The sequence below is a fragment of the Ceratotherium simum genome, chromosome 6 (assembly GCF_057802395.1).
Source record: "Ceratotherium simum simum isolate JZ-2026a chromosome 6, ASM5780239v1, whole genome shotgun sequence".
Taxonomy (NCBI): Eukaryota; Metazoa; Chordata; class Mammalia; order Perissodactyla; family Rhinocerotidae; genus Ceratotherium; species Ceratotherium simum.
Genome location: NC_141905.1, coordinates 33,382,706 through 33,410,510, shown reverse-complemented (window position 1 = coordinate 33,410,510; position 27,805 = coordinate 33,382,706). Strand labels below are relative to the sequence as shown.

The window sequence follows — 27,805 nt, the reverse complement described above, 5'->3', positions numbered from 1 at the left end:
TGGAGATGCACCTTACTCCTTTATTTGGAACATCTTTACCTGATTCTTCGTTTTCCTTGACTCTCTGTGTTAGTATCTGCATATCAGACAAATCAGGCACCTTGCCTAGTCTTCAAGGACTGGCTTCATACAGGAGAAGACTGCCACCAACCAGCGCAGTGTATAATAACTCTTTCCCTTCCCAGGGAGAAACAGGCAACTGCGGTTTTTGTCTGTTTGCTCTGTGCTGAGCCGGGGGGAGCTGTGGTGTCTACCAGCCTAAACTACTCTCTCCATTCCCTCCCCAGGTGGCTAGACTGTGCTGGATCCATCAGACTTCCAAGACTGGCAAGAAATAGCCAGTCCTCTGGGGAGTCCCCTCATAAAAGTAGGAGTGCTGAACTCTGAACCTACCCCTGCCTCCCCTAGGAGAAGCTAAGAGCTAAGTGATCTCTACCTGATCACATGGTGCTGTGCCAGGGGCAGAGACTCCAGTGAGAGGGTGTCCCAAATCTCCCTACTGAGGCAAGACTGAACACAAACCTATTGATTCTTCATTCAGTCAATTTTCCACTAAAACACAAGGTCTCAAAGATTTGAGACCAAAGCTTTAAGTTCACACTATAAGACTTCCCCAGGTGACCTCATACAAACCTATTGCTTGTCCTAATGCTTATTTCTTGAGGCTTTCCAAATCTATCTCTTGTCTTATTTGTTCCAAACATATTTTTCAGTATTTATTTCTCATATGTGCCTCAAATTCAATACGTCTAAAATCCATAACCTGCTTCTCCTCTACATAAACAGCAAATCAATGTCCTCAATGCTCAATTAGATTGCTGGAAGGCCACTTGATGCTTCCCTCTCCCTCTGAACAGATTTCAATCACTTTCCAAATTGTAGACTGTTCCTCCTTCATTTTTCTCATCATTCCCTACCCCACACCATCATTTCACAATGAGATGACTGCATCAGCCTCATCACCAGCCTCTCTGCCTCCGCTCTGGCCCCCTTGTCCACTGTTGCCAGAGTAATGGTCCTAAAATGCAAATCTGTTTATACTATTTCTCTGCTTAAAAATCATTAATGGTTCCCCCTTAGCTTTCAGACTATAGTTCAAACTTTTTAACTTAGCACATAGGCCTTTCACAAGTAGGTCTATGCCTACCTCTCCAGTTTCAACTCTTGTTCCTCCTACACAATCATCCTTCATCCCAGCCATTCAGAAGTACTGCAGGTCTTTGAGCATGTACTGTTTCCTCCAGTTAAAATGCTCTCTGCGTCCATTACCTTCTTTGTCTGGTTAACTTTCTCCAAACTTGGCCATGCATTATTCACTCAAAACACTCCCTTGATACAATTACCATCATGCCTCCATAACACCTTACACCAATTTCTATCATAGCAATTTATATTGTTAATTTTATTTCTTACCTAATCTATAAATTCTAGGAGAGTAGGACCATGATAGTGTTTTTTCTAAATTTGAATCTGTAGCACATAGTATGGTGACTGGCACACACAAAAAAGGATCATTTGCTGAATGGACTACTTAATTAATCAAACTGGAGCTACCTGGAATGAGGCTAGTCTTTTTGAAAAGTTAAAAGTTTTATACGGCTTAAATTTCCTTTGTCCCTAAAGTTTTCAGTATGAAATTCAGCACAAATTCAGGTATTTATTCCCTATTTGTCTCCATCTTCTTGTTTCTCCTATTCCATCTTAAATATCAGTCTTGAGACTTGCTTTTTTCTTTAAACCTTAATGTCTCCCTGTGTATTTTGCCTAGGATCTTCTGTAGAATAGACTTGGCTTCTACCAGCTCTTAATTATCCAGTAATTTCTCTCCTTATAAATTGCTGATATTTTTAATATGAATAAGCTTTAGAAAGTCCTTTTGCTGGCATATACCTGCCTTTTAATAAAGAGAACGGCCTCAAAAAGTCTCACCTACCAATATGGTAATGTGTGATTTGCTGTGAACATTCTGAATATTCTTCATATTCAGAACCATTGTTCAGTGCACAGATGCTTTATAACAATGTATATAGCAAATATCAAATACGTATTTGACATAAGGAGTTAATAAATACCGGACCCATTTCGTATAACGACATTGGTCTATTCCATAATCCAAAGGGATCAACATTCTCATTTAAAAAATAATAAAACTGTCTATGGTGTGACAAATGAAAAAGTCAGAAAAGTTTGTTCAACTCGGGAGTCAAATTTATTTCCCTTCATTTTTTAGTAATAAGGACAATATTGAGTAGAAGAGTCAAAAAGCGGGAGCAAGGTACCATGGTGGAGAAAGGTAGGACAGGGAAAGGAAGGAAGGTGAAAGAGAATTTACACCAGTTATGTCCAGATAATTTATACATTATATCATTTAATGTTCACAGGACCCTTTCAAAATATTCAGATTAAGTTTTATTATCCTTATAGCTCAGAAGAAGAAACCAAGGCTCACAGATTCTTAACTTTCCCAAAGTTATCCAGCTAATCAACAACGGAGCCAGGATTCAAGCAAGGTCTCCCTGCTGCCAAAAGCCATGTTTTCTCTTCACATTGTCCTGACCCCTAAAGAAAGCAAGAGACACCCAAGCCAATTTTCTCTCACATAAAATTGACCCTTCTAAAATCTAGATGCCAATAAAATAGGATGCGGAATCTTGAGAAGTATAAATTGACAGAAAAGTTCAAAAAACTTGAACAATACCAAAGAGAAAAAATTTTTAACTTAAAGTCCCATAGAAAATTATGAGCAATGGTGATAATAAAGCCAAACTGCCTTTCCAAGTTTCTATAATTAAATATTGAAATAACATCATTTTTTCTCTCTGTCATCTCTTACCTTTGATTTGGACCTATTTGCCCCAGAAGAAAACGTGTATTTCCTTAAGGAAGTAGATACCTTTAAAACTACCAAGTCAGGGGGCTGGCCTGGTGGCATAGTGGTTAAGCTTGCGTGCTCTGTTTCGGCGGCCCAGGGTTCACGGGGTCAGATCCCGGGCGTGGACATACACACCGCTTATCAAGCCATGCTGTGGCAGGCATCTCACATATAAAACAGAGGAAGATGGGCACAGATGTTAGCCCAGGGCCAATCTTCCTCAGCAAAAAGAGGAAGATTAGCAACGGATGTTAGCACAGGGCTAAACTTCCTCACCGAAAAAAAAGAACTGCCAAGTGACGAATCCTTGATATATTTAATTATATATTAACTCTCTGTTGGTTGGCAGCACTTGTCCTATTGAGAGTTACCCAGTGAATCATATTTGTACTAGTTGGTGGTCTCAGTGTACCTCCTCGTAAATGTTTGATCATAATTTCATCTCTGGGAGCAATCTCAGAGGAAAGAGAATAATTTAATAAAGATAAGAAATTATAAAGAAATCAGGAAATGTATAGGTACAGACTATTAATCAAAAGTATAGTAACATCGGGGCCAGCCTGGTGGCATAGTGGTTAAGTTCGTGCACTCCACTTCAGCAGCCCAGGGTTTGCAGGTTCAGATTCCAGGCACAGACCTGCACACTGCTTATCAGACCATGCTGTGGCAGGCATCCCACATATAAAACAGAGGAAGATGGGCACAGATGTTAGCTCAGGGCCAATCTTCCTCACCAAAAAAAAAAAAAAAAGGTATAGTAACATCTCATTTTACCTGACACCTAAAAGGAAATATACCTCAATAGGAATGAAAAATTCTGTTATTTGGAAAAAATCATAATAAGGAAGAAAAGAGTAAGGCCACTAAAGGAAACATTGTGATAACAGAGGAATTCTTTGGTACTGTTCCATAAAGAATAAACACAAAAAATGTAGCAGGAATTAATATAAGAGTGCCAGGGGAAGAAAAGCCCAATATGCGCAGAAGCTTGCATGAAATAGTAAGATAACATCGGAGAAAAGAAGGAGAGGCAGGCTTCTGTCCTTTATACGCAAAACAAGAGCAAGAAATAAAAATGTAGCCCACTGCTTTTGAAAGAAGAGTGTGTGCCCAGAACAAGAAATCTATATCTTTAAAGTTGACACCCTCCTCTCAAAAAACATCTATAATAGGTTATTATATAGTAGGATGTGTGCGTGTGAGAGAGAGAGACAGAGAGAGAGAGAGAGGGACAGAGAGACAGCTGACTACAGAATTCTTCTTAGGAAAGAAACTGTCTATATTTAGGAAAATACCTTAGGGAGTAATTTAAGATGGATAGTGATATCTGAGGGCACAAATTAGCAGAAGCCAAGTCACTGGTGGATAAATAGAAACTCTTACCGCATTCAAATGAATAGGAATTTAGGGGTGTGAGAGAGAACGAAGGAGAATAGGTAGGGAGAAAGGACATGGAAGAACAATGAGAGGAAGTTGTTAAAGGATTTCGAAGATTTCTAATTTACAAATTTAAGCCACATAGAATATACTGTTACACTATAGAAGCCCCTCCCTTCCATCTTCCCAAGTTTCTAAAAGGTTTGCCACATACACAAACAGGGAATATTGGAAAGTGTGTGTGTGTGTGTGTGTGTGTGTGTGGTAAAATCAAGGGGAAAAGGGTCAACTTCCAATTATGGATTAACTCACTATAGAAGAGGGACAGAAAGACTATCCATAAACTACAGTAACTCAGCAGAAGCAAAAGCTTGGAGCCAAAGATGACCCTGAGAATACGAGCCGCAAAGAATTTGCAGAAACCTTGGGGAGAACATCATACATGACAGGACATGGAATGAAGGTTCAAGTCAATTATATCTAGATCTTAAGGGCAAGGAGATCCCAGCACACAAGTGGTTTACAATCATAAGTAAGTGGAGTGTGAGTAATTGAAAAATGAAGGTCCTAAAAAAAAAAAGGAGGAAGGAATAAAAGCAGGCAAGCAACGGTCACTTAGAGCTCTTATGGGGTTGTTAAGAGTAAGTCATGCCAAACTAACCTCATTTCCTTTATAACTGGGGTTACTAGAGTAATAAATCTGTGATGTCACAGACAATACATCTTGATTTCAGGAAGGCCTTTGAGCAAGTGCTTGAGGATAAAATAAAGAAACATGGTTTATATAGTTAGTAGACCAATGAAGCAAGTTTGAAGCTCATTTCAACAACTTTACTCAAAATGTGTTAATATTTGATTGATGTCATCTGAAAGGAAGCTAATATCACTGCTTTCCAAGTCATTAAACAATTTTTCATGAATACTTTGGTTAAAGAAATCTGAAAATGACACCAGGTTAGGAGGAGAAGACAAAATCAAAAATCAAAAACATCTGGATGAACTGTGACAAAAAGTGAAAATTAACAAGATAAAATTCAATTAATATAAATGTGACATCTACTTTTACATATAAAAAGATAGAACTAGATCAGAGGAGGAAGACCTGGATTAAGAGTAGTTTGAGTTCAGAGGCTTGGAGGTTTTAATTGCTCACAAAATCAGTATGAACCAACAGCATGACAAGGCTATCATAATAGGTAAGATAATGTTAGATATTAAATCAGGGAGGCAACTGTCCAAGTACAATACGGAATGTTCACATCAGAGAGTTTTTTATTTCAAGATGTTTTGATTTCAACATTTTATGAGAGTTACCTATAACCTACAATATGCACAGAAAAGGATTTCAGAGATGATTTGGAAGACTTCTATTTCTTGTATTGGCAAATTAGTATTTCAGTCCAATCCTTCTACTGAAGAAAACTAATAAGATTTGATAAAACATAAAATACTTCATTTTAAAAACATCAAAGAGCTAATAAAACAGTGAAAAATTTCCTGAGATGAGCTCCAGAAGAGGTAATGTTTAGCACACAAACAGCCATTAACGTGAGAAGACAAGATACCATGAGCAAAAACGGCATAATGATAGCACAAGCAGACACCCAGGGAGCCCAGACACTGAAGTTTTCAAACTTTTACCATAAAACAAACCTGCTTACCAAGTTCAAGTACATCAAGATCAAGACTGAAAATTTCATCAGGAAACTGAAAATCATACAAGATATGGAAATTCTAGAGTTTCCAGAGTAGTCTGAAACTGTCATACAAGGAATGTTCAAGGGTCAAGAAATTTTAGCCTAGATAAGAGAAGACACAAGTAAGGCCTAAGAGTAATCATCAGTTATTTGAAAAACGCATTTTCCTATTGCCTTGACTCTGTGTTGCTCCAGAAAGCAAAACTAGAAGCAGTGAAGGGAAGTAGCAGGGAGGCAGCTTTAAGCTCAGTTTGAGAAAAATGTCTCCAACAATTAGAATTGTCGAAAATCAGGTTCACTATCTCACACAATTGAGATGGCTATCACTGTTAGGGATCACATATATTGTTATACAGTTGTGTGCATTGCATATTGCAGGAGAATCTATTTCAGTAAGATATTAGACTGTAAGGGTACTAAAGATTCTCCACTACGATTTTTTTCATTCCAAGTAGAAATTTAATATAACCATAAACATTAGAAATATTCTAAACCACTATTTCCTGAAGTATGGTCTCAGAAAGTTCCAGGATCAACATATCATAGAAGAGTTCTAAGGTCAAGAAATTTGGGAAACTCTGGGTTAAGCAAAGTCAAGTTTCTTTGCTTCGATATTTCTCATCGATTTTAATGTGCTAATGTGCATCAAAAACATTCAAAGGGAATTTCTGTGTGCAACATTGACCATTAAAAAAAACCTTTTTTCATGTTGCATATTGATATGATAGGTTCTGCAGAATACTTTTGGGGGAAGTGTTGGGCTAAATAATCCTAATCTTGATGATCTCAAAAAAATTGTTTGTCTTCATTCTATGTGAAACCTCAAAAGAATTGAGTTGATAATGCAATTCAAATATAAATTTTTCATAAAATGAAATAATGAAAAACTATCACAATTTATCACAAAGGTCTTCCCTTTTTCATAGATGAGGTATCATTGTTGTACTATACACACTTATAAGTGATTTAAATGATCTAGCCCAAGTTCAGGCTCTGATGAGGCAACAACAAATGTGGGAGAGGGTGGTTAGAGCTAAGAATGCCTCCTCCTCCTGATATACCTAACTAAATTCCTTTAACAACCTATTATAGGCCCATAAACTTGTCTAAACATTTCTGAAAAGCTATTTATAGTTAAAGCTTTTCTAAACCTTGGAGTTCTAAGTCCCAAAAATTGTTTTTTCCTATTGCCTTGAGTAAGTTTCTTAAATTCAATATGCTTCAGTTTTTTCATCTGTAACATAGGAATCATAATCATAGGGCCGTTGTGAGGATTGAATTAAAGGACATAATTCAGCACAGTGCTTGGCACATTACCAAAAAATCATTAAATATTAACTATAATTTTTATTGCAAAAGATAGTACCTTGGTTTCTTTGATCTACACTTAACTCCTGCTTCATTTAAATGATATTATGTGTGTGAATTACCTAGCACTGTGCCTAGCAGTTAGTGGCATTCAATTAAAATGGTAGCGAAGGTGCTTGTGGTGTATATATATATATACCACATTTATATATATATAGTTACCTCCTAATTGATTATGAAGGTAGCAGTTTTCACTTTACAAAAGCCTTTCATTCTGCACTATATCAACAAATCTAGAGTCTAAAACATGGAAAATATTGGGTCATTGAAACTAGGAATTACCTGGCACTTAATCTTTCATACTCATTTCTGGTTATAGCATTTATTAATGTCTGTATTCACATATGAAAACAATGAATCTCAGAAATGTTCAGGTATTTAAGGTATTCAACAAACCAATAACCAAGTAACAAGAAACATTGCTCAATTATCTCACCTACAAATCCACTAGTAGATAGCTGCTACTGACAAGAACTAATCCCTTTCCTAAAAATCTACTTAAACAACAAAAAAGAGTATCAAATTCTTTCTTGCAGTAATAAAACTATCAAAAGAAAGGGAATATGAGAGCTTAAAGGGAAGGTCAATGTGCTTAACGGTTAAATAAGCATTAATGAGGGGCCGACCCGGTAGTACAGTGGTTAAGTTTGTGTGCTCCGCTTCAGCAGCCCGAGGTTCGTGGGCCCGGATCCTGGGCATGGACCCATGCACCTCTCATCAAGCCATGCTGCGGCGGCGTCCCATATACAAAATAGAGGGAGATGGGCACAGATGTTAGCTCAGGGCCAATCTTCCTCACCAAAGGAAGAAAATAAATAAATAAACATTAATGAATAATAGAAAGATGCAAAGACAGGTTTAGTTTAGCACTTAGAGAAAATGATTTTGACAAGGTCCATCAGACAAGGCCATCATTTGCTTAATGGAGTAGTGATATTACAGTCACCAGGTACCTTTACAAAAATGCAGATGTATTTATGGAAGGAAGAACAAGGGTCTTATCTAAAGCAGGAGATAGAACAGAGACTCCAAGAGGTTCTTTGCAACCTTTTCATCTGGACACTATTAATGTCTTGGTCAAACTAAATAAATTAAGAAAGTAAAAAATGCTTTAATAAAATTCTCTTTCTACTAAAGCTTTGCTAAATGGATTTGTTTAGCAAAATAAAGCAAGCAGGATATCTTGCTGCCTTTGTAGTCTCCTAGTTAAAATATATTCTTTACTCTTAATCCATTTATACTTTTTCATTAATGGATTACTACAGATATCACATGATACCTGTAAACTGTTTATCTTGGATCAAGAGGAGCTAGCAAAGTAGTATTGATTTACAAACTAGGATAAACTTCCAAATGTCTTAAGCTTTAAATTTTCTCTTTTTCAAATTATTTATACTTATATATTTATTTTCTATATTATTATATATATTTATTTATATATTTATATAGGACATAATAATTTTTGCATAACCATTTGGTCGAAAGCCTAGAACTTTCTCCTAGTCATTTCTTTATCAGTAAGTCATCTTATTTTTTTCAATCTCCCACTGGCTTTACAACAAACTTTTGGCTTTGTTCTTTTGAGGTATACAGTAGTTTCACAACCCAATTCAGTCAGCTTCTAATGGGTGACATTAAGAAATAAGAGTGAGGTTGGGATGCACTAGGATTGATGCCAGGTTCAGAGAATGGAAGTAGAAGTGACAACAATGCTAAGGTAAACTAGGCCATCTTTTACTTACAGCTGACACGTGCTGCAAAAGACACACGACATCAATCATGTCTGCGAGGATAAGGAGTCTGGTAACTGCAGCCAACAAGGCACGAGCAGCTTGAACCACAGCCTCCCTTTTCGGGAGATAACAGGGGTCATCTGCAAATCTCTCAGCTGATACTTTCAGAGCTTCACCTGAAAAACACAAGCCCCAATAAGTTATAATTTAAGTTTCAGCTACGCCTATTTCAGCATTTATCATCCAACGTAATTCCAAGTACATTCCATGACTAAGCATAATATTAAAATACTGTCAGTTGACACTATAACTTTGTGTTTCAATAAACAATGCAGTTTCAAATTGACATTTCTTTGTGATAAATGCTCTGGAGTTTAAGAAGCATGATACCATTTTCCTGGAAGAAAACCATGTTCAATTGACTAGCAATATCTAGTAAATTTGTCATCAACTTCTACATTTGCTGAATCTCATTTGCTGTGAAAGGTTTCATTACTAAGACTTCAATCGGAAACAATCTTCCTTATAAAAATAAGGTAAATCTTCATTGAGTTACTTTCCAAAGCAATAGATGTTAGAAAAGAACTAACCTTTAAGATAATAAGACAGCAGCTCTCTGACAAAAGTTTAACATAGGCAAATTTATCCTAAACTGTCAATATAATGAATAAACTATATCCTAAACTTAGGGTCACAGAAATATTTCATAATTTTTAGAGAAATATGTCCACTATTTTTAAAGTTTTTTCATTTAAAATATGTTCTATTATAAAAGTAATGTGTACTCATTCATTTTCAAAAGCTCACAGTTCAGAAGGGTATAAAATGAAAAGAAAAAGTCCCTTTACACTTCTCCAGTAAAATAATTGTTAAAGATTTACCACATTCACTATTTTTTGTTTTTCAATTTAAACTTATTTTTTTTAATTGATGTTTTAATAGTTTTTAACATTGTGAAATTTTGGGTTGTACATTTTTGTTTGTCCATCGCCATATATATGTCTCCCTTCACCCCTTGTGCCCACCCCCCACCCCCATTGCCCCTGGTAACCACAAGACAGTTTTCTCTGTCCATGTGTTGGTTTATATTCCACATATGAGTGAGATTATACAGTGTTTGTCTTTCTCTTTCTGGCTTACTTCACTTAACATAATACGCTCCAGGTCCATCCATGTTGTTGCAAATGGGACGATTTTGTCTTTTTTTACAGCTGAGTAGTATTCCATTGTATATATATATATATACCACATCTTCTTGATCCAGTCGTCAGTCGAGGGACACTTCAGTTGCTTCCACTTCTTGGCTATAGTGAATAATGCTGCAATGAACATAGGGGTGCATAAGCCTCTTTGGATTGTTGGTTTCAGGTTCGTTGGATAGATTCCCAGTAGTGGGATGGCTGGATCATAGGGCATCTCTATTTTTAATTCTTTGAGGAATCTCCATACCGTTTTCCATAGAAGTTGCACCAGTTTGCATTCCCACCAGCTGTGTATGAGGGTTCCTGTTTCTCCACATCCTCTCCAACATTTGTTGTTTTTTGTCTTGGTGATTATAGCCATTCTAACAGGAGTGAGGTGATATCTTAGTGTTGTTTTGATTTGCCTTTCCCTGATGATTAATGATGTTGAACATCTTTTCATGTGCCTATTGGCCATCTGTATATCTTCTTTGGAGAAGTGTCTGTTCATTTCTTCTGCTCATTTTTTGATCGGGTTGTTTGTTTTTTTGTTGTTCAGTTGTGTAAGTTCTTTATATATTATGCAGATCAACCCCTTGTCAGATGTATGTTTTGCAAATACTCTTTCCCAGCTGGTGGGTTGCCTGTTCATCTTGATTCTGGTTTCGTTTGTCTTGTAGAAGCTCTTTACTCTGATAAAGTCCCACTTGCAATTTAAACATTTTTATTATGAAAGCAATTTGTGCTCATTACTTTTAAATAATTCACCATATTGAAGAGTATAGAGTGAAAATTTTTTAAAAGTCTCCATACTAATACCCAAAAATACCCATTAAGTTTTTGTAAGTCCAGAAATTTTTCCATGAATGTATGTTTTATGTATGTGCATATGTATATTTATAAGTACATATATTCATATGTATGTTTTATATGTGTGTGTTTTATGAATATATCCACATATATTCATATAAATTCATATTTATGTATATTTTATACAAAAAGAGAATTTATGTCACAAGAAAACTTATATAGAGATATTTTATATAAATGAAACATATAGAAGATATAGATATAGAACCTTTTCACAAATGGTATAATATAAAAACTTTCTACAATTTGTTCTTTTCACTTATCAATTTATTTCTTTTCCCATTGGAAAATAGATAACCAGGAGGCAATATAGCACAGTAATCAAGTGTGAGCTCTGAAGCCGTTCTGCTTCAGTGTCTCTGTCCGACTACCTTGGACAAATCACTTAATCTGTTTATGCTTCATTTTTCTCCTCTGTAAATGGAGCTAATAATAATAATGCCTATAATTTTTATGAAGATTAAATAAGAGCAGTGCTTGGAACTTAGTAAAGACATAATTAGCTGGTATTGCCATTCTTTTTTTTTTTTTTTTTGGTGAGGAAGATTGGCCCTGAACTAACATCCCTCACCAATCCTCCCTTTTTTGCTGAGGTAGATTAGCCCTGAGCTAACATCTGTGCCCATCTTGCTCTACTTTGTATATGGGATGCTGCCACAGCATGGCTCGATGAGCCCTGCATAGGGCTGCACCTGGAACCTGCTAACACCGGGCTGCCAAAGCAGAGCATGCAAACTTAACTGCTACACCACTGGGTCGGCCCCCTTGTCATTCTTTACAATGCTTGAAAAAAGTTACACTTTCTTGACGACTGTAACTTATTTTACTAAGTCCCTACTGAATACATAAATCACTTCCAACTCTTTCCTATTTCAAACAATACTATAAAGAACACCCATGACACATATCTTTGCCTGCATGAGCAAATTTAGCTGTAGGATAAATTCTTACAACCAGAATTGCTGAGTCAAGGGGCAAATGAATTTTTGTGGCAAATGAATTTTTGTGTGTGTGTGTGAGGAAGGTCAGCCCTGTGCTAACATCTGCCAATCCTCCTCTTTTTTTGCTGAGGAAGACTGGCCCTGGGCTAACGTCCATGCCCATCTTCCTCCACTTTATATGGGACACCGCCACAGCATAGCTTGCCAAGGCGTGAGTCGGTGCGCGCCCGGGATCTGAACCGGCAAACCCCGGGCCGCCGCAGCAGAGCGCGCGCACTTAACCACTTGCACCACCAGGCCGGCCCCGAGGGGCAAATGAATTTTAAGTTCTGATATATATTGCCAAAAATTTTTCCAACACACAGCCATCCCACCAACAGCATATGAAAGGGCCTGTCTTGTCTACTTTACTCCACGAATATTTTAGTTTTCATTTACTCATGAACTTCAGCATAAAGAAAATGGAATACATTATTTGTATTAAATATAACAAAGAATAATGTTCCTTATAATGGACAAAACCTGTGAAGAGGGTTTGAAACTGTCTCAGCATGTTAATATATCACATTTAGCTCTCTTAAGCAATACCAAGTTAGGAACTCAGACTCTGAATTCAGACACTTCTGAGATCAAATTCTTATTCTAGTTTTGAGACTTGGGACACTTAAATACTTTCAGCCTCCTCGTCTATAGAAAAGAGATAAAAATATTCCTTATTTCACAGTGTTTCTGAGATGTTTACATGAGATATAGTCCATAACATATAGTTAGCACAGTATCTGAACATGGAAAGCATTCAACAAATATTAGCTGTTATTTTCTTTGTAAACTTCTAGTAGAGATGGTAAATTTTTAAGATTAGTAAATGGTGATTTTTATGTGTTTCTCTGCAAGTCAGAATTGCTGCTAGGAGACTGTGAAAAATTAAAGTTACCTCTGAAATTTAGAGAGCAGATGAATTCCCACAAAAAGAAGAGTATCTTTTCTTGTCATGATTCTGAATTGGAAAGTTATGATAGCCTTTTTAGAATACTGTCTTTGATTTCATATACTAAAGCTAAATATATATCAAAAAAGAATTATGTGTTCTTGACTCTAAAATGTTGGGATGTTGAACAACTGGCTGAAGAGCCATATTCAGATAAAGATCATTTAAACATTAAACAACTATCACAGTCTTTGTCTCTATTAAGGTAATATGAAGAGTCAACCAAGCAGCACTGTTGGAAGAAAAAAAGTTACTCTTGTAATACTTCAATAAAGATGCAGTAAGTAAAGTTCCTATTACCGGACTCATCACCTTCCCTCCCCCACAATACTCCCAACACTTTTCAGCTGGTTTCAGTTCAGACTTCTAGCCCCAATGTAAACATCATCTCCTCTGTAAAGCCTTAGACCCTCATTACTAAGACAGGTCTTACAGTAGGATTCTATGCTTCCTATCATAACTCATATCATCATTTATTGCAATGACTTGTATTAACGCCTGTCTTTTCTTCTGAATCAATAAGACTAGTGAAGTAAGAACTGCATTGGTCCTGATCATCACAGTATTCCCAGGGTCTAGAACAGTGTCTACTCTATGGCATATATTCAATACACTGAATGTGTGTTGCTGAATGAATATGTGAATGAACATTATTCAACTTTCCTTTGACAAACATTTGTTGTTCCTTATATAACACAGAGGCGTTCCCAGCATTCAGGATATAGAAATCAATACGCAGCAATTTTGCAGCCCAAGAAGTTCACAAATGAAAGTCAACTAACACTGTGATATAATCTAAGCAGGGCTCAGGTAGAGAACTGTACAGAGCACTGAGGAACAGAGAAGGACCTACCTCTGCCTGAGGTGTCAGAGGACACATGAAGAAATGTTCTAGGTAAAGGCAACATGTTCCAGCTACTGACAAAGATAGCTTCTTTATAGAAGTTAGCCAGTTCACTGCCAAATTGACTTGTGTCAGGAGAAAATGGCTATATTGCTAATTAAATAGAAAAAAAGGTTCAACAAATTTCCTTTCTATCTAGAATATTAGCATCTGTGCTTTAGAAAGTCTACACTTTGCAAGTCTATTGTTTTTGAAATGTAACTCCCAATCTTTCTTATAATAATTTTACTTTGAAGTTTAATAAATAGGAAATTTCACTTTTAAAACACATACAAATAAAAAACTACTTTTTTCCTTCAAGAAAGCCTACTCCATACATAAAAGCAACTTACTAAAGGTCTTGAAAATACCACAAGAACTAGATTCAGAAAGTTTCTTTCTACTGGATTTATTCTGGTCCTTTCCTATCAAATATGTTCTTTTTAATCTTCGAAAAAATCAGGGGCCGGACCGGTGGCATAGCAGTTAAGTGTGCATGCTCCGCTTTGGTGGCCCGGGGTTCACAGGTTCGGATCCCGGGTGTGCACCGAGGCACTGCTTGTCAAGCCATGCTGTGGTGGCGACCCATATAAAATAGAGGAAGATGGGCACAGACGTTAGCCCAGGACCAATCTTCCTCAGCAAAAAGAGGGGGATTGGCATCAGATATTAGCTCAGAGCTAATCTTCCTCATAAAAAAAAAAAAAAATCAGTTAACCAAATGCCTGCTTGAAAAAGGTACTAAGGTATATACTCTACAAAGATTTATACAGGTGCATCTTGTGTACATATAAGTGTAATATATGAAAACTTCTGAATATACAAAAATCTGATTAATAAAAATTTTATATGATCATATGAATAAACTCCAGAATTATAAAAAAGAAAAATTCTTGGCCAAATAGATAAATTAAAAAATATCTTCACTTTATAAAAGATACCTACATGGTTCATTTAAATAGCAAGTTCCTTTGCTACATTTAAAAGTACAACTCCACTTTCTATAAGTGATTATATTGATTATAACCTTGAAAATCAAAGAAAACACTGTATAAGCGAAACATCCAGAGGAGAAAGAATAACCAAAATAAAAAGGGGCAAGTACTGATGATCAAAGTTCCTCCAACTTTTATAATTATTATATTTATGATTCAATTAAGATTCCTAGTATATGCCTCTCGCCACCCCTCTGTATGTGTTTTAATATACCACATGCATGTACACGCACTAGTGCATATTAATTGACTCAATTTATAATAAATACTCTGGTATAATGGGGTTCCCAGCCTATAACTGGGCACTAGGGGTTTGGTTTTATTTGTTTTTAATTGGGAAACAGCCATTTAGAATTTGAAAGCTCCTAAGAGGTAGGAGCTTGAATTTAACTTTGGAGCAGATTGATCTTTTTTTGGCAGAGAAGAGGGAAGGATGACTTCAGCTAGGTCCTAAACTTACACAGATGTTAAAAAAAAAAAAAAAGCAAAAACCCTCCTTTAAAATGTTTGAGACAGTTTGACTGCAAGGAGCAAAAATGTTTTGTATGATACAGAGAAACCATATCATGGCAAGAGCGAAGGGCCGAAAAGCTAGGGCCGCTGCTGTGTAGACTCAGGTTTGGGAGCTACAAGGACATCAGTGAGACCTATGGACTCAGAAGGCAGCTGCATATGGTTGCCACTGCAAACTATTGGCTGTGTTTTATTTCCCTTTCATTATCTTCAAACTTTCAGGAAACTCTTATTAAAAGTTATAATTTGGTTCCAGCCAAAGCAGAATAACAAAGACCAGATTTCTTTCCCACCTTAAACAACCAAAAAATGGACAAAATATATGAAAAAATGGTTGTGAAGTCACTAAGCATAAAGCAATAGAGGACAGTAATCTCTGAGAAATGGGAAACAAACAGGATGAGCCCTTTGATAGCCCCAGCTTACCGCCTTGAGAGACTTTCCAGGCCACGGACAGGAAGGGGAAACTAAGACAGAGCCAGGCAAACTCTCTGAGCTGAAGAGACAAAGCTGAGATCCCAGGACATTATGGCAGTGAAAGTATACAGGACAGAGAATGGGAAAGAAGAGAACTACACAGAGAGAGAGTTCAGAAGATCTGCAGAGGCTCCCCTTTGAGTATTCAGCTGAATACTGACCAACCTATACATGGAAAGAAACTACCCGAGGCTAAGGAAAGAGCCACCCGAAAGGATTTGAGGTAACAGTGTTTGGCACTCCCACAGGGCTGGGAATAGGGTTTCTTTCCACCAGCAGAATGCAAAACTTCACAACTTGTGGGACATTGGGTAGAGTATATAGAAGGGTCTTGCCTCAGTAGTGGGGAATAACTATCCCTAACTGAGCATTGTCCTGGTTCCCCCTAACAAAGCATTTCAGAGAAAGAGCAGCATTCTCACGTTCAAGGCCAGCAGCAGTCATGCATCGGAGAACAACCGTGGCCATGTAAAGGCAACAGTAGGACAGCATATTGAGTTAACTAAAGTAGAAAGACATAGGCAACCTGCCACCGAGCCCTGCACCATTGAGAACAATCAAAATGAGCTGGGGAATTATTTGATAGGGCTAATTCTATAAAATTATAAATTTTTATAAAGTATAAAATTTGATGGGGCTAGTTTCTATAAAACTGATGGAAACATCTCTCAACATCATAGTTGGGATATAGTAGCAGCTCTCAAGAGACGTTCTCTTTTTTTTTAATAATTTTATTTATTTATTTATTTTCCCCCAAAGCCCCAGTAGATAGCTGTATGTTATAGCTGCGCATCCTTCTAGTCGCTGTATGTGGGACGCGGCCTCAGCATGGCCGGAGAAGCGGTGCGTTGGTGCACGCCTGGGATCCGAACCCGGGCCGCCAGCAGCGGAGCTCATGCACTTAACCGCTAAGCCACAGGGCCGGCCCAAGAGACATTCTCTTAAACGTTACTCTAGCTTAATCAACTCTTTTTATTCTCTCTCAGCAACATATTAATAATCCCTCCTTCCTGCTCAATACTAAAGAATTATCTCAAGTATACTGGAGCCTTTCTGCTCCCACTAATTGAGGTGTACCAAGAGTCTGTTAGTTTGTTCCTCAACCTTTTCATGTGAGTTGTAATTACGTAATTTTATTAAATATATAAACTTATCAAATAATAATACAAAAAATATCTGTTATTTCCTTGAAAACTAATTTGAATGCTTAGAGACACTCAGTAAAGGTGAGTTGATAGAAATGTCACCAGGTCGAGTGTGGAAAGAAAAAACGGTAAAAGTTGGGGTGAAGCGAGGGAAAGTAAAATGTCAAGAAGGATTCTGCAGTTAGGTAGCTTTTCAAGTTTCATTAAGTTCCCTTCCATAAACATATCAAAACTGGAAATCTTAGTCAATGTAGTATAGGTGTGGTTTAGGCAAAAATAATTGTATGAGACGCAATCAACTGACCTATACTAAAAGTGGGCCTGGACCCATCAAGAGCCCATCAAGAGATTGGCTGATGGTCACCCTACATCCATTAAAATAAAATAAAATATTTAAGGGGTGTGTGTGTGTAGAAAAACTAATGAACTTTTCACTTCCAATAATGAGAACAAATATATCTAGAAGCAAAAATTGTCTCATATTTTAAAACTGGCAATATCTTAAATTTCAGCCCTATTTAGGCAAACTTTAATTATATATTCATACATAAAAATACATTACTCCATATAAAAAAACTTTATTAACGTCTTTTTATGCATAAAATATTTTATACAATATACCCATAAATTATCCATCTAAATATATTGCAATATAAAGAGAGCTTTTAAAATAGAGCTAAATGATGACACTTCAGAATTTTGAAGAAGATGAATTTTTTTAAAAATTGCCAAAGAACTGACAAAGTAATTTCATGTCATATTTTAAATTGACAATAGTTTTAAGGTAATAAAATATATCTGAGTATTAGATGTAAGATTTCAATTCCTACAACATGATCTCCTAATATTAGGAGTATCACATATTTAAAGCTATTTATAGTAAAACAAAGTGACAACAAAACATAGCAATCCATATTGTAAAACAAACAATAAAAAGAGAGAATAGTATGGATTTACAACTTAATTAAATGTCCAAACTTGCGCTGAAATAGCTGCCCGTAATTGCTATCTATTGAATTTATCTCCAAATAACCTATTGACTAATATGCCACCAGTAAACATTTCTATAGTATTATTCTTGATGTCAATTTAATTTTTTTGAGAAGAAAAACTAAACCATACAACCAAGATGCCAGACTAATGTTAATTATCCATTATTTTTTCCAATATTTCCTTTTCTTACTAAATATGAGCAAGTCTAGCTTCTATTATATTATGATGAATTACCAAAAATTTGTATCCTTGATTTTTTGATATCTGCTGAAAGAATCTCATTCCAGTGCTTTAAAATTGAGAGTGACACTGCTATCAATTTTTTCTAAAAAATGATACCTAATCCTTACAAAGTGCTCATTCACTCATATAACAAATATTTATTTACCAATACAGTGTACAAAGCACTATGGAGTATAAAATGATGACCAAAACATGGTCTCTGCCAGGTATCTCCAAATAGGAAAACAAACTACTTCAATGATAAAATTCTTCTGTTTGGTTAAATGTCAATATCTTCATATATATTCCCTTAAAGTATATTAAAACAAAATTCCATAGCTCCCCCACCCAAAAAAAAATACATATACATCATAATAATCCTCCATATGCACAGTTCCTAAAGGCCTCACTATTATTTTACAAATCATTAAAAACTTTTATGAATTACTTTCAGGGTTCCAGTTCAAGAAGGTGACATAGAAGGCTCCTGAACTGACCTCCTCCCATGGATACCCCAAATATACAGCTACATATGGAACAATTCCTTCTGAAAGAAATCCAAAAACTACCTGAAAGACTCCTACACACTGAGAAAACAAGAAAAAAACCCACACTGAAACAGGTAGGAGAGGCTGAGACACAATGTCACCATAAACCCATCCTTGGCATGGCAACATACAATTGGGAGGGAACTCACAAAACCCAGCTTCCACCTGAGGAGTGAAAAGTTTAGACCCGACATCTAGTGCCCCAACCTCCACCTAGGAGATGGGGCCCAGAAACACCTAGTTCTGAAAGCCAACAGGGCTTGCATCCATGACACCCACAAGATTATAAAAAACAAAGAAACAGTTCTTAATGGGCTCATGAGGACTCACCATGGCTGTCCCTCCAGGGCTCAACACAGAGTCAGCAGACTAAAACACCCAGTTTTTCCCTGAAAGAAGACTATTTGGATGTCTTAAAAGCGGTAGCCTGAGAGTCAAGCTTCTAATTTAACACAGGTCTAGAGGCCAACTGCAGCCCTCTCCAGAGACAGGGGAGGTGAGTGGGCACCATCTTCATGCTATCCCTCAGACCCACTCCGGGTTGTAGGTGTCTCCCTGGAGGGAGCTTATGCACACATCTGGCACCTTGGCTTTTGCGACTGCCAGCCAGAGGACAAACATCTTGGTCACTTGGCTCTGGTGGCCAGCAGGGCTTGCATTTGCAGTCTCCTCAGGACTATAGCAAACAGAGAAACAGTTCTTGACCAGCTACCATCCGGGGGCTCAGCAGAGAGGCAGAAGTCAGAGGCACCCAACTCCCAATTTTTCCCTGAGGGAGGCCTATTTGCATTTCTTGGGGGCTGCAGTGGTCAGGCTTCTAGTTTGACATACAACTAGGGACCTACTGCAATCCTTTCCAAAGACCAGGGAGGCTGGCAGGCACCATCTTCCTGCTCTCCCTCTGCCCTACTCCAGGTTACCAGTGTCCCCAAGAAGGGAGCTTGAGGCCACATCTGGCACTCTGGCTTTTGTGGCTACTACCCAGAGGACACATCCCTTGATCATCTGGCTCTGGTACTCAGAGGGGCTTGTGTTCACAAGTTCAGTGGGACTATGGCAGAGAACTTCTTGGCTGGGTGTCCCTCTGGAGCTCAGCACAGAAGGAGTGGACATGAAAAATGACCATCTCTCAGTCTTTCCCTGAAAGAGGTATATTTGCATACTTTAAAAGCTGCTGCCTGAGAGTCCAACTTCCAATCAGCCTGCACCTAGGTACTGATTGAGATCATCCCCATCAGGACACTGACAGGTCTTGGCACACCCTCAACAACTGAGAGCCACTAAGAACAAAGAAGATTGCCTGGATAATCACAAAGATGTGTGAGACAGTCAAGAGCTAAGGCCAGGCTGAATGATAAGGTTGATCTCCTGCACAAGGCCACTCCTTCAAGACTGGGGGAGGTGGCTATTTAATCTAATGCACAGAAACCAACACAGAAAGTCAAGGAAAGTGAAGAAACAGAATAATATGTTTCAAATCAAAGAACAACATAAAACCTCAGAAAAAGACCTTAATCAAATGGACATAAGTGATTTACCTGATAAAGTGTTCAAAATATTGGTCATAAAGATGCTTACTGAGGTCAGGAGAACAATGCATGAACAAAGTGAGAATTTCAACAAAGAGATAGACAATACCAAACAGAAATCATAGTGCTGAGGAATACATAACTGAACTGAAAAATTCAATAGAGGAATTCAAAGCACACTAGAGGAAGTAAAAGAAAGAATCTGCAAATTTGAAGACAAGGCAATGGAATTAATCCAACCAGAGAAGCAAAAAGAAAAAAGAATGACAAAGAGTAAAGATGCCTTAAGAAACTTATAGAACACCATCAAGTGGACCAATATTTGCTTTATAGGGATCCCAGAAGGAGAAGAGAGAGAAAAGGGAGCAGAAAGCTTATTTGAAGAAATAATGGCTGAAAACTTCCCTAACCTGAGAAAAGAAACAGACATTCAGATCCAGAAACAGAGAGTTCCAAATAAGATAAATCCAAAGAAACTCAACCAAGACACATTATACTTAAATTGTCAAAAGTCAAAAACAAGGAGAAAATCTTAAAAGCAGCAAGGGAAAAATAACTTCTTACATACAAAAGAACACCCAGAAGACTATAAGCAGATTTTTCAGCAGAAATGTCCAGGCCAGAGGGGAGTGACACAATATATTCAAAGTGCTGAAAGAAAAAAACTATCAACCAAGAATACTCTACCCAGCAAAACTCTCAGTCAGAATTGAAAGAAAGATAAAGAGTTTTCTAGAAAAGCAAAGGCTCATGGAGTTCAGCACCACTAGACCAACCTTACAAGAAATGTTAGAGTGACTTCTTTAAGTTGAAACAAAAGAGTGGTAATTAGTAACAGGAAAACATATGAAAGTATAAATTTCACTGGTAAAGTAAAACACATAGTAAAATTCAGAATAATCTAATGTTGTCAAGGTGGTAGGTTAATCACTTATGAATCTGGTATGAAAGTTAAAAGACAAAAGCAGTAAAAATAACTTTACAATAATTTGTTAATCGATAGACAAGATAAAAAGATGTAAATTGTGACATCAAAAACATAAAATGTGGGGAGGAGAGTAAAAATGTAGAGCTTTAAAATACACTCAAACTTAAGTTGCTATCAACTTAAAAGGGACTGTTATAAATATAAGACGTTTTATGCAAGCTTCACAGTAACCACCAAGCAAAAACCTATAGCAGATACACAAAAGAGAAAGAGAAAAGAATCTAAGCATACCACTACAGAAAATCATCAAATGGCAAAGGAAGAGAATAAGAAAGAAACAAAGGAATTACAAAACAGCCAGAAAAAAAAGAACAAAATGGCAGTAAGTACATACCTATCAATAATTACTTTAAATGTAAATGGACTGAATTCCCCAATTAAAAGACATAGAGTGGCTGAATGGATTTAAAAAAACAAGAGTCAACTATATGCTGCCTACAAGACACTCACTTCAGCTTTAAGGACACACACAGACTGAAAATGAAGATATGGAAAAAGATATTCCAAGTAAATGGATATCAAATGAAAGCAGGGGTAGCTACACTTATACCAGACAAAACAGATGTTAAGACAAAGACTGTTCTAGGAGACAAAAGAAGATCATTATATAATGGTTAAGGCATCACTCCAACAAGATTTTGTAACATTTATAAATATTTATGCACCCAACATAGGAGCACCTAAATATATAAAGCAAATATTAACAGACCTGATGGAAGAAATAAACAGCACAACAATAATAGTACTTCAATACCCCACTTTCAACAATGGATAGATGATCCAGACAAAAAAAAATCAATAAAGAAACACTGGACTTAAACTATACATTATACCAAATGGACTTAGACATTTACAAAACATGCCATTCAAAAGCAACAGAATACCCATTCTTCTCAAGTGCACATGAAACATTCTCCAGGATAAATCATATGTTAGGCCACAAAACAAATCTTAATAAATTTAGGAAGACTGAAACCATATCAAGTATCTTTTCTAACCACAGTGGTATGAAAATAGAAATGAATTATAAGAAGAAAATGGAAAATTCACAAATATATGGAGATTAAACAACATACCTCCTGAACAATCAATGGGTCAAGAAGAAGTCAAAAGAGAAATCAAAAAACACCTTGAGACAAATAAAAATGGAAATACAAGATACTAAAACTTATGGGATGCAGCAAAACTTATGGGATACAGTTCCAAGAAAGAAGTTCATAGCAATAAAATCTTATATTAAGAAACAAGAAAGATCTCATATAAACAACCTAACTTTACACCTCAAAGAATGAAAAAAGAGAAGAACAAATGAAGCCCAAAGTTAGTAGAAGGAAGGAAATGACAAAAATCAGAGCAGAAATAAATGAAATAGAGACTGAAAAGATCAATAAAAAAATAATTGGTTTTTTGAAAAGATAAACAAAATAGGCATATGTTTAGCTGGACTTACCAAGAAAAAGAGAGAGGACTAAAAAAGAATTATAAATGAAAGAGGAGACATTACAACTGGTAACACAGAAATACAAAGGATCATAATAGACTACAGTGAACAATTATATACCAACAAATCGGAAACCTAGAAAAAACTGGATCAATTCCTAGAAACATACAACCTACCAAAATTGAATCATAAAGAAATAGAAAATCTGAACAGACCAATTATTAGCAAGGAGATTGAATCAGTAATCAAAAACCTCCCAACAAATGAAGGTCCAGGACCAGATGCCTTCAATGGTTAATTCTACCAAAACTTTAAAGAATTAATACCAATTCTACTCAAACTCTTCCAAAAACATAGAAAAGAAGAAACACTTCCAAATTCATTTTATGAGGCCAACATTACCCTGATACCAATAACAGACAAGGACACTACAAGAAAACAAAATTACAAGCCAATATCCCTGATGAACATAGATGCAGAAATACTCAACAAAACATTAGCAAACCAAATTCAACAATGCATTAAAAAGATCATACACCATGATCAAGTGGAATTTATTCCAGGGACGCAAGGATGGTTCAACATCTGCAAATCAATCAATGTGATACACTGACTAACAAAATGAAGGGAAAAATATCACATAATCATCTCAATAGATGAAGAAAGAGCATTTGATGTAATTTATCATGAATTCATGATAAAAAAAAAATAACCATCAATAAAGTGTGTATAGAGGGAAGGTACCTCAACATAATAAGACAATATATGACAAGCCCACAGCTAACATCATACTCACTGGTGAAAAGCTGAAAGCTTTTCCTCTAGATTCGGAGCAAAACAAGAATGCCAACTATCACTGCTTCTATTCAACACAGTACTGGAAATCACAGCCAGAGCAATTAGGCAAGAAAAAGAAATAAAAGGCATCCAAATTGGAAAGGAAGAAGTAAAATCATTACTTATAATATTAAGTTATTATAACATTATAATATCATGTTATTATAACATTATTGCAGATAATATGATATTATATATGGAAAACCCTAAAGACACCACCAAAAAACTGTTAAAATTAATAAAATTAACTCAGTCAAGTTGTAAGATACGAAATCAATACATAAAAATATGTTGTTTCTATATACTAATAATGAACTATCAGAAAAAAAATTAAGAAAACAATCCATTTACAATTGCATCAAAAAGAATAAAATACCTCAGAATAACTTTAACCAAGGAAGTGAAAGACCTATACACTGAAAACTATAAGACACTCATGAAAGAAACTGAAGAAGACACAAATAAATAGAAAGCTATTTCATGCTGATGAATTGAAAGAATTAATATCGTTAAAATGTCCATACCATCCAACGCAATCTACAAAATCAATACAATCCCTTATCAAAATTCATTTTTCACAGAAATAGAACAAACAATTGTAAAACTGGTAGGGAACCACAAAAGACCCTGAATAGTTAAACCAACCTTGAGAAAGAAGAACATAGCTAAAGGCATCACACTTCCTGATATCAAACAATATTACAAAGCTATAGTAATCAAAATAGTATGGTATTGGCATAAAAACAGACACACAGATCAATGGAACAGAATAGAGAGCCCAGAAATAAACCCATGCATATACAGTCAATGAATTTATGACACCAGGAGCCAAGAATATACCATGGAGAAAGGACATTTTCTTCAATAAATGATGTCGGGAAAACTGGACAGCCACATGCAAAAGAATGAAACTGGACCACTATCTTACACCATACACAAAAACTACCCCAAAAAGGATTAAAGACTTGAATCCAAGACCTGAAGCCATAAAACTCCTAGAAGAAAACATAGGTGGTAAGCTCCTTGACATTGGTCTTGGTGATGATTTTTTGGATTTGACACCTAAAGCAAAGGCGACAAAAGCAAAAGTAAACAAATGGGACTACATCAAACTAAAAAGCTTCTGCACAGCAAAGGAAACCATCAACAAAATGAAAAGACAACCTCCTGAAAAGAAGAAAATATTTGCAAATTATGCATCTGATAAGGGGTTAACATCCAAAAAATATAAAGGACTCATACAACTCAATAACAAAAAAACAAATAATCTGATTTAAAAATAGGGGAAAATGGGCAGATGAACTGAATAGACATTTTTCCAAAGAAGGCATATAAATGGCCAACAGGTACATGAAAAGTGCTCAACATCACTAACCATCAGGAAAATGCAAATTAAAACCACAATGTGGTACACCTCATACCTGTTAGAACAGCTATCATCAAAAAAAAAAAAAAAAGAGATAACAATCGTTGGCAAGGATGTGGAGAAAACGGAACCCTTGTACACTCTTGGTGGAAATGCAAATTGGTACAGCCACTATGGAAAACAGTTTGGAGGTTCCTCAAAAAATTAAAAATAGAACTACATACCATATGATCCAGCAATTCCACATCTGGGTATTTATCCAAAGGAAATGAAAACACTAACTCAAAAAGATATCTACACCCCCCTGTTCATTGCAGCATTGTTTACAGTAGCCAAGACATAGAAACAACCTAAGCTTCCAGCGACAGATGAGTGGATAAAGAAAAGGTGGCGTATATATATAAAATGGAATATTTTTCAGCCATAAAAAGAAGGAAATTCTGCCATTTGCAACAACATGTTTGGACCTTGAGGGCATTTTGCTAAGTGAAGTAAGTCAGACAGAGACAGACAAATAATGTTACAATATTACTAATATTTGAAATCTAAAAAAACTGAACTCATAGATACAGAGAACAGACTGGTGGTTGCCAGAGGCAGGGGACAGGGGTGTGTGAAACGGATGAAGGTGGTCAAAAGGTACAAATTTCCAGTTACAACATTAATAATTTCTAGGAATGTAATGTACAGCATGGTGACTAAAGTTAACAATATTGTATCATATATTTGAAAGTTGCCAAGAGAGTAGATCTTAGAAGTTCTTATCACAAAAAAACAAATTGTAACTATGTGAGATTATGGATATTAACTAAACTTATTGTGGTAACCATTTCATAATATATAGATCTATCAAATCATGTTGTACACATAAAAGTAATAAAATGCTATATGTCTATTATACCTCAATAACACTGGAAAAACTTACTTTCCCTTACAATTGCAGTGAAGAAATAAATCTTCAAAATTCAAAAAAAAATTCTATGAGGAAGAAATAAAAAATAAGAGTGACTACATTGAGGCATTGCTTAGTCATTTTAAAATAAAATCACCAGTTCTCACTTATAATCAATCTTAACAAAGCTCCATTCATAAGGAGGTTAAGTAATAAGTAAAAGTTAGCCTTCACCATGCTGGAAATTCAAGTCCCACAGCTGTGATCAGAGCAATAAATGTCTAGCAAATTTATCCTTTCAAATACCATGTCATTCAGAGAAGTATTGCTGTTAATCAATAAGGTCAAACTTTTCCCAACTGTAATTGATGCACTCCTTATGTAGAAATGACAGAGTGATTTTAGGGCCCAATTGTATAGTCTTAGCTCACACAAAATTCACAAGGAAGTCAAAGTAGTTAATTGTACATACTGAAAGTATTCAAACCAAAAAGCAGCATAAAAATGTATCGGAGATAAACATTTAAAATTCTGAACAATTACAACAGTAAATACATTCCATTCACAATAGTATCAAAAGAAAAAATACTTAGGAATAAATTAAACAAAATCAGTGCAAGACTTGTACATTAAAAACTACAAAACATTGCTGAAGGAAATTAAAGACCAAAGGAAATGGAATGATGTCCCATGTCCATGGATGAGAAGACTTAATATTGTTAAGATGGCAATATTCCCGAAATTGGTCTACGAATTTAATACAATCCATGACAAAACACTGCTGGCTCTTTTGATGAAATTGACAAGCAGATCCTAAAATTCATATGGAAATGCAAAGAACCTGGACTAGCCAAAAGAATCTTGAAAAAAAAAAAGAGCAAAGTTGCAGGAATCACACTTTCCAATTTCAAAACTTACTAGAAAGATATAGTAATCAATAGAAGTGAAATCCCAGAAATAAACCTTTACATTTATGGTCAATTGATTCAACAAAGGTGCCAAGAAAATTCAGTGGGAAATAAATAAATCAAATAAATAGTATTTTCAACAAATGGTGCTGGGACAGGATATCCACATATAAAAAAAAAATGAAGTTGGACCTCTATCTCACACCATACACAAAAGTTAACTAAAAATAAATCATAGACCAATGCCAGAGCTAAAACTGTAAAACTCTTAGAGAAAACCATGAGAGTAAAAATTTTGTTATCTTGGATTAGGCAATAATTTCTTATATACGCTAGCAAAGCAATTTTTAAAAATTGACCCATTAGACTTAACCAAAATTTAAAACTTTTGCCCTGAATAGCCAAAGCAATTTTGAGCAAGAAGAACAAAGCTGGAGGTATCACATTCCCTGATTTCAAAACATATTACAAAGCCAAGTAAACAAAACAGTATGCTACTAGCACTAAAAACAGACATATAGACCCATGGAACAGAATAGACAGCTCAGAAATAAACCCATACACATGAAGTCACTTGATCTTCCACAAAGGTGCCAAGAGTACACAATGGAGAAAAAATAATCTCTTGAATAAATGGTGCTGGAAAAATTGGATAACTACTTGCAAAAGAATGAAATTGGACCCTTTTCTCACACCATACATAACAATCAACTCAAAATGGATTAAAGACTTAAATGTAAAACCTGAAGCAATAAACCTCTTAGAGGAAAACATAGGGAAAAACCTCCTAAACATTGGACTGGGCAATGATTTCTTGGATATGACACCAAAAGCACAGGCAACACGGGCCGGCCCAGTGGTGTAGCAGTTAAGTGCACGCGCTCCGCTTCAGTGGCCCTGGGTTCACAGGTTCAGATCCCAGGCACACACCCACGCACCGCTTGTCAAGCCATGCTGTAGCAGTGTCCCATAGAAAGTGGAGGAAGATGGGCATGGATGTTAGCCCAGGGCCAGTCTTCTCCAGCAAAAAGAGGAGGATTG

The 27,805-nt window shown here is 36.1% G+C and overlaps 1 protein-coding gene across 1 annotated transcript in view; it reads right to left on the bottom strand.

The window, feature by feature from the left end:
• LOC101393374 (catenin alpha-3) overlaps positions 1-27,805 on the bottom strand; it is a 753,022-nt gene that overhangs the window by 681,586 nt on the left and 43,631 nt on the right. Inside the window, exon 3 of the mRNA XM_087433001.1 lies at positions 9,057-9,223. Within this exon, the coding sequence (XP_087289127.1) occupies positions 9,057-9,223 (167 nt within the window). The remainder of the gene's footprint in view (positions 1-9,056; positions 9,224-27,805) is intronic.